At 41.6% G+C, this 12,744-nt stretch overlaps 1 protein-coding gene across 8 annotated transcripts in view; it reads left to right on the top strand.

The window, feature by feature from the left end:
- Nucleotides 1-12,744, top strand: part of Tbc1d5 (TBC1 domain family member 5) — a 458,701-nt gene that overhangs the window by 430,453 nt on the left and 15,504 nt on the right. For all 8 annotated transcript variants that reach the window (XM_055614078.1, XM_055614055.1, XM_055614062.1 and 5 more), the window contains one exon: nt 733-832. In XM_055614078.1, the coding sequence (XP_055470053.1) occupies nt 733-832 (100 nt within the window). The remainder of the gene's footprint in view (nt 1-732; nt 833-12,744) is intronic.

Genomic DNA, 12,744 nt, shown 5'->3' with positions numbered 1-12,744 from the left:
CAGCATATACTGGCAAGGTTGTAGAGCAAGGGGAACCCTCCTCCATTGCTGCTGGGAGTGCAAACTTGTACAACCACTTTGGAAATGAATCTGGCACTTTCTTAGAAAAGTAGGAATAGCTTTCCCTCAAGACCCAGGTATAGCAGCACTCCTGGATACATAATCAAAAGACGCTCCACCACACTGCAAGCACACTTGCCCAGCCATGCTCATAGCAGCTCTAGTCGTAATAGCCGGAAACTGGAGACAACCTAGATGTCTCTCAGCCAAAGCATGCATAAAGAAACTGTGCTCCATTAACACAATGGACTATTCAAAACAAAGACATCACGAAATTTGCAGGAAAATGGATAGAACTAGAAAATAACATCCTGAGTGAGGTTTTTTTTTTTAAGTCTCTGTTTCAATCTTTCTGTTGATGATAGTAGTAGTGGGCTTATTTTTATTTGTTTTTGCCTTTGTTTGTTTGTTTGTTTATATATGGAGGCTAGGTATGGTGGCACATGACTTTAATCCTAGCATTTAGGATCCAAAAGCAGGATCTCTGTGTTCAAGGCCAGTCTGGTCTGTATACAGAGTTCCTGGCTAGCCTAGGCTCAGAGTAAAACAAGGTCTCAATATAATAATAATAATAATGATGATGATGATGATGATGATGATGATGATGATGATGAAAACTTAAGATCACATGTATTACTTAACTTTTTTAAATATTTATTTCTTTTGTTCTAGGAAGAAGAATTGGAAGCCCAGATTTCATTCCTGCAGGGACAGCTGAATGATCTAGATGCCATGTGCAAGTATTGCGCAAAGGTCATGGATATGCATCTTGGTAAGTAAACTCCATTGTCCCTTGCAGGAAAGATGATCAGATCAGTAACAATGTTGCTGTGTGCTAGGCCCGTATTAAGTGCTCATCGAGTGAGTCCCCTCCTTATTTCTCACAGAAAGCCCTGTGATAGAGGGACTGTCAGTACTCACACTGTACTAATACAGAAACCAGCACAGGGAATAAACTACCCCACGATTTTATCACAGACATGCAGAATCAGAATTCACATCAAAGAAAATCAAATGGACTTTCACCTCCTGACTGCCACACTGCCTTTGTAGATATGTCTCCCTCAAGCCAGAAGACTGACCTTTGAAATCAATCGCTGAGGCCACCAGTTTGCAGTCACTAAAATGGTTCTTAACTTCTAAGTGCTTTCTGTAGTTTATTAACTATGTACCATAAGTGCAGGCCCTCATAAACTGGAATGTCCTAAGTTCAGTTACATGTGCCGTAAGAGGCCACATCAAGATACCTGCCATCTCTTCTTTTGTGAAGGTGCTTAAGTTAGTCTGCTGAGGCACTACATATTAATGCAGGAATTACGTGCTTCTTGCAGAAGCATATGTTGTAAATATTGTTACTTGTTCTCTGCCCATTTATAGTGTGCTGCTCTGGGATAACATGGCAAAATATCAGCAGCAGGTATTGTAAGAAGTCAGGACACACACGCGCACGCGTGCATGAATTACACCGTGAATCTCTGAGATGGCCTCATGCCACCAGCAGTTCCTCCAGGTGTGACCCATTCTTAGCGTCTGTGCTGGGGACGGAGCCTCCACCTGCAGACCCCTTCAAGCAGTCTTTTAAGCCTGTGAGGCTGTGAGGCTGTGACAGGTGACCAGTGTGGCTGTCATTTGGATTAGGCTAACGCATGTTGACTTCAAGTGAGTAAGAAAAAGTGTCTTAAGATATAGCATATAATGGTGCGAGTGACTGGCTGCCATTCATTGCCTCATGAAGCAACTGGCCTGGTCCTAGTCTACTCTAAGCCTTCTTTTCTCCTCCCAAGCTTTGGGTAAAATGGTGAAGAGGAAGAGCAATGGAGGTCTAGTGGATGATCAGCAGAGAGGCTGCTCTCTGTCACACCACAACAGCAGCCCAGTCATGCCTGGTTTCTTTCCTTCCAAACCCTTTCTGGACTTGGTACTTGATGATCGTTTTAAAATTGCATATGACACCAGGTGTATATGACTCTAGTATTCTCTTAATATGATCATACCTGAAAATGTATCAAAAGAAGCAGTGAGGATGAGAAGATGGCTAAGTGGGTAAAGCGTTTGCTCCCACAAGCTGAAGAAGCTGAGTTTGGATTCCCCAGAACCAAGATTTTTAAAAACTTGCACATTAACACAAGCTTCCATAGTCCCAGGGACACTCCCATAGAGAGATGGGAGGCAGAGGTAGGAGAGTGGCCAGAAGCTCCTGGGTAGTAGCCTGCCAGAAGCAGCTTGGAAGATTCTGTCTCGCCCAAGTTAGAAAGGCAAAGACTGATCAATACTGGAGCATTACCCTCTGACCTTCACATCCTCTGTGACACATATGCACACACAGGAATAATAGCCAGTTAGCATATTGCACATACGCACACAAAAGTAAAAAGCATTATCTCATAAGAAGATAATTTATATAGAAATAATGTGTGTTATGTGATTAATTTTGTTACTTAAAAACAGTTTGATCTTAAAGTGTTGATGTGCGTGTATTTTCTGTTTCTTGGCTACTTGAGTTAGTGATGGTTGGGAAAAAGATCTACCAAAACTTAAAAAAGAAAAAAAAAATCCTTCTAGGAAATTTTCCAGTTATTTGCTATACACAGCAGCTTGTAAAGCAGCTTTGCTAAAGCCTCGGAATTTCCAAGCAGCCTTTTCCCTGATTTAGGTCTTTCAATCAGTGCTAACGGAGCATTTTTCAACGCATGGGGCAGGGAGGGGGACTTTCATTGAAATGGAAAGAAAACCACATACCAGCTGTGAATGTCCAATAACTGCAAGAGCAGATTTGTTTTGTGCGTACATTTCACTCTCAGACAGAATCCCTTCATGTAGCTGTCGGCTTCCTTCCTCACATAAATAACCATGGCTTTTTTTTTTTTTTTTTTTTTTTTTTTTTAATGGAGTTGAAGAACACTGGGAAGAACTGCCTTCCCCAGGGCCCACGGATGCATTTCAGTATCTATACAAAGCAACATTAGTTGCTTTGGTTGTAGGTAATTTTTCATCTGAAGAAAGATTTGTGTAAAACACAAAAATTATTCAGGTGAAACTCTTGATTTTTCTAATTTATGCAAGTGTTAATTTGATTGCTTTTAGTATTTACATGTGTTTTTTATTTCTAATTAAATAGGAGATCAGAATTGGAATGATTGAAATATTCATTAGTAAGAGATTGGCTATGTTATAGCAATGCCATCTATAACATTTAAATTATTTTATTCATCAACATAGATTAAGTTTTAAAAGCAGGTAGCAGAATGTATTTGATAGGAAAATAACTATCATGGCATTTTCTTGACTGAAAGAAAAACTAAGAGGACTTTCCAAGGAACTTAATCTATATGATGAAAACAGGAGGCAGTCACTGAAAACATGTGGAGAGCTTAAGTTCGGGCTGTGCTCAGAGGTCAGCGTGTGTAAAGAGCAGGCAGGGGGCACTCGTGAGAGCGGTAGGCGCTATGTGAGGAGCAAACCTCATCCAGGCTCGGCCACTTAGCCCTGCTGGCCAGGGAGCTCTCGGGAAAATGAGAAGAATATCAGTCTGGCCAGTTTGTTGCCAAGGTTTATTTTTAAAGTATAGCATGTGGACATGAGTCACATAGGATATTCGGTAGGGATCATTTCCTCTTTCCCTATGGGTCAGGGTCATAGCACTTAGTTTTGGTTTTTCCAGGACCCCACGACTTGTTAGGTGAAGATCTTGGACCAGTATTATACTCCTAACACACACTAATATCAGATTACACCAACGGATATTCAGAATTTGATATGTTAGCCCTAGCCTTAGATTGTGAACAAGAATAACTTAATCACAACTTGGTGCCTGGGCACTTCCTGACACGGGGCCTGCTGAGCCTTGGCTCTGCATAGGCTGCAAGCTGCCAAGGTAGCTGCGGGTGCCTTCGGAGAGCATTATTATACCAGTTCTTTCTTGGGGTTCTTTGCTCATATTCATTACTTTTTTGATGTTCTATTCATCTCAAGAGAATTCTTTATCATTCTCTGTGTTTTCATCATGTGTGCAATAAATGACTTAAAATGTCAAGTACTAATCAAGGCTGTTTTATAATTGATAGCAGAACAAATAAAGAAGCTTCTTAGAGAAAAATTATGTAGTGATGTTTGTTCAAGCAGCTGGCAGGCTGGTAGCATCTCCTCCCATTCTGCAGCTCAGTACTGGAGGAGGGCTTGTTCTGTCGGAGTCCTAATTCTATTAACTCATGTAACATGCAAAGATTTAGAATTGAAAATATGTGTCTTATTAGATCTAAAGTTGCTCTGTCAATTTCAGACTTTCTTTTCATGCTCATTCTAATGTTGCTATAGTTACCCCCCTGTTCATCATCCTGACAGTTGAGTTGAAAACTATTGACAATATTAACCTCTATGGCTGAGCTCAAGATATTTTTAAAATTACTGAATTTCACAGATATATGCTCATGAGTACACAGCCTGAACTTGTGTGACCTTAGGGAACTGGACTGTGTTGACCATTTGCATTGTGTACATAAGCCGCTTACTCTGCTGAGCACCCATGCCCACATATGACAGCTCCAGACGAATGTCTTCACTAGATTGTTTGGGACTTAGACCCTCATTTCCCAGAACAAGTTGTCTTTATGTAGGTGTGTCATACAACAGAAGGATCATATTTGGTGACCTAAAGGAATTGCACTTCTGTGCTCTGCAGAGAGTGTCGTACCTCATAGAATCATAGAACTTTAAAGATTCTCGGAGCTAGAGAGATGGCTCAGCAATTAAGAGCACTTCTGCTCTTGCAGAGGACCAGAGTTTGATTCCCAGCATCCACAACAGGTGGCTCACAACCATCTTTTATTCTAGATCCAGGAGATCCAACACCGTCTATTGGCTCTTGTAGACAATTGCATACAAATACACACACACAAATAAAATAGTTTTAAAAGAATATTAAAACATATGAGTGCCCTGGAACTACCCCAGCTGTTCTGTACCTCACAGAAGAGGAAACCAAGGTTCAGAAAACCTGAAGGAGTACAGCCCAAGCCCTTCCTGGGCCTGGAGCTCAGCGCATGCCATTACTCATTCTGTATATCATACTACTTGAATTTATGCTAGAATTAGTTGGAAGGGCCAGTGTTAAAATTCATGTACTTGCCTCTATAAGAACATTTATAAATCTGATTCCCTGATAAGTTATAAACAATTCTCAGAGGTTGTCTGTGGAAGTGATTATATCCAAATCTTCCATTTTCATTAAACTTACTCTGAGTACATAGTGTCAGCATTTTGATGTCTGCTCCTCCAACCCCATCCATCTTTCTCTGGAAGAAGATATTACAATAGGCCATGTCACAGCTCCCTGGAATAACATTGCCACAATGTGTAGCAGCCCCACCAGGACCATCCCCACCAGTGACCTGTGCCCACAAAGAGATGCACCACTGAAGTGCATCTTCTTCCGTGCAGTACTTTTCAGTGAATGTGCCACACATCTGTCTGGGTGTTTGCCTGTTTGTTTGTTTTTAGTTTAACCTATCATCACAATGAATTGTCTTTCAGCCAGAACACTTAGTGTAGCACTTGAGTAGTCAGACCCTAGTGTTTAAATAAGTAATGTTCTTCCCCCAGGTGCCGTGTTTAGGATCTTCAGCCATTCTGGCAGATGAGTGCAAAAGAGAATTCTTGATTATATTTTCTGTGCCGTGTGTGTTTTATTTTCTAAAGACTTGCATTTTCAAGGGGATTCTTGGATGATTCTATATAAGTCTCAGCTCACCAGAATTAAATGCAGTATTAAACATTCTTAATTACAAAAGATTTTATTGTACCATAGTTGACAAGGAAAAAGCCCAGTTCAGTTCTTCACTCACCTTAGTAGACTATCATGATGTGTTATTTCTCTTCACATGCTTCTGGCGCTTCTCATTTTAGAGTCAGAGTAATCATACTAGTACCTTTTAATTCCTTATCTGGAAAATGCCTTATCACATCTATTCCTTGGGAGATGAAATGAGCCCTAATGCTTGCACAACGAATATTTACTAAGCACTTGCTTACTGATAAATACACGGGCTCTGGGAGGAGTAACTTAGGAAATAGGTACAAAAGAGTATTCGTATTCTAATCAAATGTGGTATGCGGTGGAGGCATTGGTAAAGCGTTGGCATAGAGACAGGATGGTGACATGCCAGGTCTGAGTCTGACTCCGTTTCTGGCAATAGGAAGATGGTTCGCATCTAGATCTTGGAAGAGTCTACAAGGTATCTGGTCTCCCAATTAGCTGCCACCTTGGTCTTTACCTGACTGTCCCAGCTACTGTTCACAGCATTGTGTCTACGACCCAGAAGTATGAGGAAAATCAACACCCTGTCCAGCCACTCCTCCAAGACACACAAACGACTGCTTTCTACCCCTTGAGAGGACCTCTGCTGTCTTCCTACCAGCCATTTAAAACATGAAGAGGAAAATACCTTTATTCTATCATTAAAAACAAATCTGGAACTTTTGGGAAATCCAAGTAGTTTGTATTCCATTTCCATTACCCTGAGAATCAAAGGTCTGCCTTTTAAAATATTATTTTATATGTATGGAATTTTGTCTGCATGGAAATATATACACCATGTATGTACAGGGCTCCAGCAGGCCAGAAAGTGTCACATCCCTGAGAACTAGAGTCAGTGGTTGTGAGCCACAGTGTGGGTGCTGGGAACTGATCTAGAAGAGCAGCCCCAGTGCTGTTACCTGCTGTGCCATCATCCCAGCCCCCAGAGGTCTATTTGTGTGGCATTGAAACTTCCTTTAAAAAGTGGAGTCACCATGAGATTGTCACATGAATGACATTTTGGTGAGTAACTTTCACGGGGGTGGGGGGATAGCTGGAAATAATGGCGTTTTCCCTTTAGTTTCATTGCATATGCAATGTATGATACTTAAGTATGAGATATAAAGAGTAATAATCTTTCATCTACATAGAAACAAAATGCAAGACCTTTATAATGTCGTGAAGAGAGGTGTGCATTACAGCAAAAAATTGAAGCACTTCTCATTTCCCCCTTTACTATTCTAAGTCATGAAAAGACCTGTCTTTGTATTCCCACATAGTTGTAGGATGTTACTGGTCAGTAGATGTAGTAATGCTACCTTAACACACAATGAACTTTGCAACCAAAACATTGAAGAGCCTCTTAAAGAGACACTTTTATTTTCATTTGGATATTATTATCCTGAATTTCTCAAAGTAAACTAAGCCAGCTTAGTTAATTTATTCCTGAAATTAAGTGAATACTTAATGTATAATGTGTATTTTCATTAGATGCTAAAAGATGATCCTTGGCCTCATACCAAAAGTAAGTGTAAAGATTTGCTAGATGAAAGGACGGCCCTGCCCGGAAAGCCAAAGCTCTGCGCTTGTCCCCTTCCCCGGCTCTTTCTGAACTGGGTCCTACTCAGCTTGGCTGTGTATTAGGCCAGTCCTCTCCTGGACTGGACACCATACTGTGCTTGCAGGAGACACAAGAACTTTCTTTGGACAAACCAGATGTTTTCATCCCGTATAACAGGCAGCTTTAGCTGCTATATTGAGCAGAATATTAACTCAGATATTCATGTCACTGGAACCTGTGATGTGACCTCACTTGGCAATAGATTTTACTGATGTAATCAAGTGAGACCTTACTAGATTGATATAGGCACTAACCCGGTGAGTACTTTCCAAGAAAGGGAAATTTCTGTAGATACACAGAGTGCTTTGTTAACCATGATATTAGATCAATATAAGCCCCCCCCCCCAAAAAAAAAAAAAAGCAAGAATTGCTGACAAGTGCCTGAAGCTAGGAAGAATGCTTCCCTACAGCCATCATAGGACCCAGTTCTACCAACACCTTCACTTAGGTCTGCAGCTTCTAGCATTGGGACAGAATAAAGTTCTGCTGTATTGAATCTATGTGTTTGAAGTACTTAATTCCCCAGGAAACTAATCCATTGTAATTCAGCTGTGGGTAGGGTGTTGAGGAGAATGAATCAGGTTATATTCCCCTCAATTAAAAGAGGCCAAAGGCTTGGCATTCCCCGTGAGGTGCTCTTTGCTCACATGCTTGCAAGATGGCTTGGGGAGCTCCTGCTAGTGTTTTAGACAGAGAGCAAGGAAGATTCAAGACCGAAAAGGCAAGCTTCCCCATACACTCCATCCACAGACTTCTCCAACACCTCACTGGCCAGAGTGATGTCACATGCCCACTTGCAACTACAAGGACAGTGTATGCAGTGCCACTCTGAATGTGCTGGTGAGAAAAGAGACCTACTAGTGACTCTGCTGTTTCTTCAGACTTGATAATCATGGCAGTGATAGAGATTACAGCCCTTTATTCCTAGTGCTCTTACCTAGTAAGAGTTCTGGGGGAAGTGACAAAACTTTGTTCCCACTCAGACCTGTCATGAAAGATCCTACATTTTGTGTTGCCCTACTCGCCTTCTCTACCTGTCACTGCTCCTGTGAGTCATCATTGCCACTTTTGAGATGGTGAGTTCCTGAGAGGCTCACAGCAAAGCAGAGCCTCCAAGAGACACAGTTTTTTGAAGTTTATGATTCACAGGATTTTGTAGCAGTGAGCCCCCATGGCTTGGGGAGCTCCTGCTAATGTTTTGGGCAGACAGCAAGGAAGAGTAAAGACCCAAAAGGCAAGAGGAGCTTCTCCATGAGCCCTGCTTAGTTGATGCCTGCCTAGTATAGCCAGTGTGGGTTTGTGAGCTCCCATGTGGACACTGTCATTTCAAGATAGTAAATCTACATGCATAAGCTCAGGTATACAGACATCTTGCTGTAAAGCTCTGTTCCCACTAAAGACAGTTTAAGGACTTAAATGTATCTATGGCCGTACCACCTTTAATGTGCATGATCTCAGAAGCTAAGCTAGAGCGGACCTGGTTAGTAATCGGATGGGAATCCCAGAGTTTACACTTGTCAGTTGAATGCAGCTAACTGTATGGGTCACCTTCAGTCTCATTTCAGTAAACGTTAACTCTTCTGCTTTGTCTCTTCTCCCTGCCAGGGAAGTCCAGGGAAGGGTCCCATCCATCATTGCCATTTGGAGGTCTACTTGGACCATGCTGGACTGTATTCCTATATGTTTCTGGGTCTGTGTCCCCCACTAGAGCATCTGAATACCCAGTATGTTGTGTATGATTGTAAAGTCTTTGTTTATATTGACCTCTCCATGACTTTAGGGCTAGGAGCCAGGTAATGTGCCCATAGCTTTTGCCTGTGTGTTCCACAGCAGACTGTAAAAGACAAAGGTCCAGAAAGAGCAGTGCTCCTGCTGTGGCTTCTGCAGATTTCCTCTGCTAGCCTCTGCACCGTAGGTATGGCCTCCAGGGGCCAGATCAAGGCTGGGTGAAATAACTCAATAAGAGGAGAAGGCTCCCAATATCAGGCAAAAGAGAGACACTCCCACTTCAACTGTCAGGAGTCCCCCCAAAACCTCAAGCCAAGAACCATAACAAATGCAGAGGACCTAGCACAGACTCATGCAGGCTCCAGGATTGCCACTTCAGTCTCTGAGCCCCAATGAGGTCTGCTTCTTTGATTCTGCAGGCATTTCCCTCCTGATGTCCTCAACCTCTCTGGCTCCCACAATTCCTCCTCCCCTATTTTTGCAGGGTTCCCTGAGCTCCAAGGGGAGAGACCAAATGGAGACCTGCAAACTAATCTCTTTCCATTTAAGACTTGGCTATGGGTCTCTACAGCTGCTTCCACCATTTTGCCAGCAGCAGCCATTCTGATGATGACTGGAATAGGCACCAATCTATGAGTGTAATACAACAGCATTAAGAAGCATTTTATTGTTTGGTTTGGGTTTGGGGGGGGGGGTGTGATGTTGCTATTATTCTTTGGGTTTGGGATGTGTCTGTGTGGTTGTTGTTTGTTGTTTTGTTTGTTTGGCTAGACGTGCTTCATTCTATCCTAGGTCTCCTGGCTGTGCAGCCTCTGGTTCCCGGCCATCCAGGCAGTGTCAGGGGTGGGCTTCCTCTCACTGTACAGGCTTCAAGTTGGACCAGTCATTGGTTGGCCACTCCCACAAGTTCTGGGCCATCATTACCTCAGCACAGCTTGCAGGCAGGATAGATTGTAGGTTGAAGGTTTTGTGGCAGGGTTGATGTCCCAGTCCCTGGAAGCCTCACCTGGTTACAGAAGAAATCAAGTTCAGGCTGTGTATTCCCCATTACTAGGAGTCTTCACTAGGGCCACCCTCATAGAGTCCAGGGAGTTTCCATTGCTCTAGGTTTCCACATAGCCCCTGAAATACCCCCTAATTCCAGTGTCTCCCAGTACTCTGACCCCTGCCTGGTTGCTCTTGTTCCCATACCCACCTGCCCCCAATCTACCCATGAAATCTGTTATATTTCCCCTTCCCTGGGAGATCCATGCGTCCTGCCTTAAGCCCCCTTGTTACTTAGCCTCTCAGGGTTTATGAATTATGGCACAAAAACCCTTCACTTAACAGCTAATATACCATTTTATCTTTCTTGTTCTGGGTACCCTCACTCAGAATGATTTTTTTTTTTCTAGTTCCATCTATTTGACTGTAAATTTCTTAAGGTCATTGTTTTTAATGGCTGAGTAATACTCCATTGTGTAAATGTATAACATTTTCTTTATCCATTCTTTGATTGAGGGCCATCTAGGTTGTTTTCAGTTTCTAGCTACTGTGAATAAAGCTGCTATGAACATAGCTGAGCAAGCACACTTGTAGGAGGATAGAACATCCTTTGAGTATATATGCTCAGGAGTAGTATACCTGTGTCTTAAGGTAGCTCGATTCCCAATTTTCTGAAGAACCACCATATTCATTTCCAACGTAGTTGGATCCATTTTCACTCCCACCCGCAATGGAGGTGTGTTCTCCTTGCTCCATATTTTTAACAGCATGAGCAGTTAGTTTGATCTTAGCCACCTTAGGTGTAAGAAGGAATCTAAAAGTCATTTTGGTTTGCATTTCCCTGATAATTAAGAATGTTGAACAGTTCTTTAACTATTTCTCAGCCATTTGAGATTTCTATGTTGAGAATTCTCTGTCTAGATCTGTAACCCAGATTTTGTCTGTTTATTGTTTTGTTTTGGGATTTTTGTCTTGTTTTGGTTTTTGTTGTTGTTGGTTTTGGGTTTGTTTGTTTATCTGTTTGATTGTTTTTCAAGTCTGGGTTTCTCTGTGTAGCCTTGGCTGTCCTGGAGTCACTTTGTAGAACAGGTTGGCCTCAAACTCACAGAGGTCCACCTGCCTCCGCCTCCCTGAGTGCTGGGATTACAGATGTGTACCACCACACCGAGCTCTGTAACATATTTTTAAATTGGATTATTTGGTTTGTTGATGTCTAGTGTCCTGAGTTCTTTGTATGTTTTGGATATCATCCCTCTGTCAGATGTGGAGTTGATGAAAATCTTTTCCCATTCTGTAGGCTGCCATTTTGTCCTGTTGATGGTATCCTTTATCAGATATGGAATTGTCATAATAGCTGGATTATATTCTATATGAAAACAACACATTTTCAATATCTACTTGTCAGTTGGTGTTTACCATTTTCTGACTATTCTAAATAGAACAGCAATGAAGGAATCTCTAGAGTAGGCCACAAAGACCTTTGGGTATATACCAAAGAGTGTTAAAGCTGCATGATATGCTGGTAGTTCCATTTCCAGCTTGTTGAGGAACCTCCGTACTGATTTTCACAGTGGCTGTATCAGTTTGCACTCCAGCCACCAGTGGCCCTTTCTCTACATCTACACCAGTGTTGGCCTCATGTTTTCTTTTACTTTATTCTGAGAGGGATAAAGAAAATCTCAAATGGTTTTAATTTGCATTTCTTTGATGGCTAAGGAGATTAAACATTCCTTAAAATGTTTCTTAGACTTTAGCTTTTGAGAATTCTCTTGTTCAGCCCCATGCCCCATTTTTTTTTTAATTAGGTTGTTTTCTTGAAGTTTAGGTTTTTAAAGTTATTTATATTCTGGATTCCAGCCCTCTGTCAGATGTATAACTGATGAAGATATTGTTTCCCAAACATGGGCTGCCTCTTCAAGTGATGGTGTCAGTTTCTGTACAGAAACTTTTTAGTTTCATGAGGTCCAGTTTATTAATTGTTAGGTTTAATGTCTGTGCTGTTGGGTCCTGTTCAGAAAGCCCTTTTCTTTGCCAATGAGTTAAAGTACATTCTATTTTCTTCTCTTTCAGATTTGGGTATCAGGTCTTATGTTAACGACCTTGATCCATTGACATCAACTTTTGCACAGGGTTGAAATATAAGGACCAAGTTTCATTCTTCTTTCTGTAGCTATCCAGTTTGACCAGTACCATTTAATGAAGATGCTATCTTTTCTCCAGTGTGTATTCCTGACCTCTTTGTCCAAAATCAAGTGGCTGTTTGAATATGGGATTATATGTTCTATTCCTAAATTCTAGTCCATTGATCTGTATGTCTGTTTTTATAGAAGTGCCATGCTGTCCTTATTACTATAGTGTTGTAGCATGGTTTGCAATCTGGGATAATGATACTTCCAGCAGGTTTGCTGTTATTGTTGTTGTTGTTTTCTTTATACATTTTTTGGTTGAGGGACATCTTGTTGTTGTTCAGATTTGTTTTAGCTAGCATGGGCATATCAAATATAAGATTATTTGTTCAGTTTCTGTGAAGAACTACGTTAGAATTTTGAAGGGCTTGTCT

The sequence above is a fragment of the Psammomys obesus genome, unplaced genomic scaffold (assembly GCF_907164565.1).
Source record: "Psammomys obesus unplaced genomic scaffold, mPsaObe1.curated_primary_1811, whole genome shotgun sequence".
Classification (NCBI taxonomy): Eukaryota; Metazoa; Chordata; class Mammalia; order Rodentia; family Muridae; genus Psammomys; species Psammomys obesus.
This window is presented reverse-complemented; position numbering and strand designations above follow the sequence as displayed.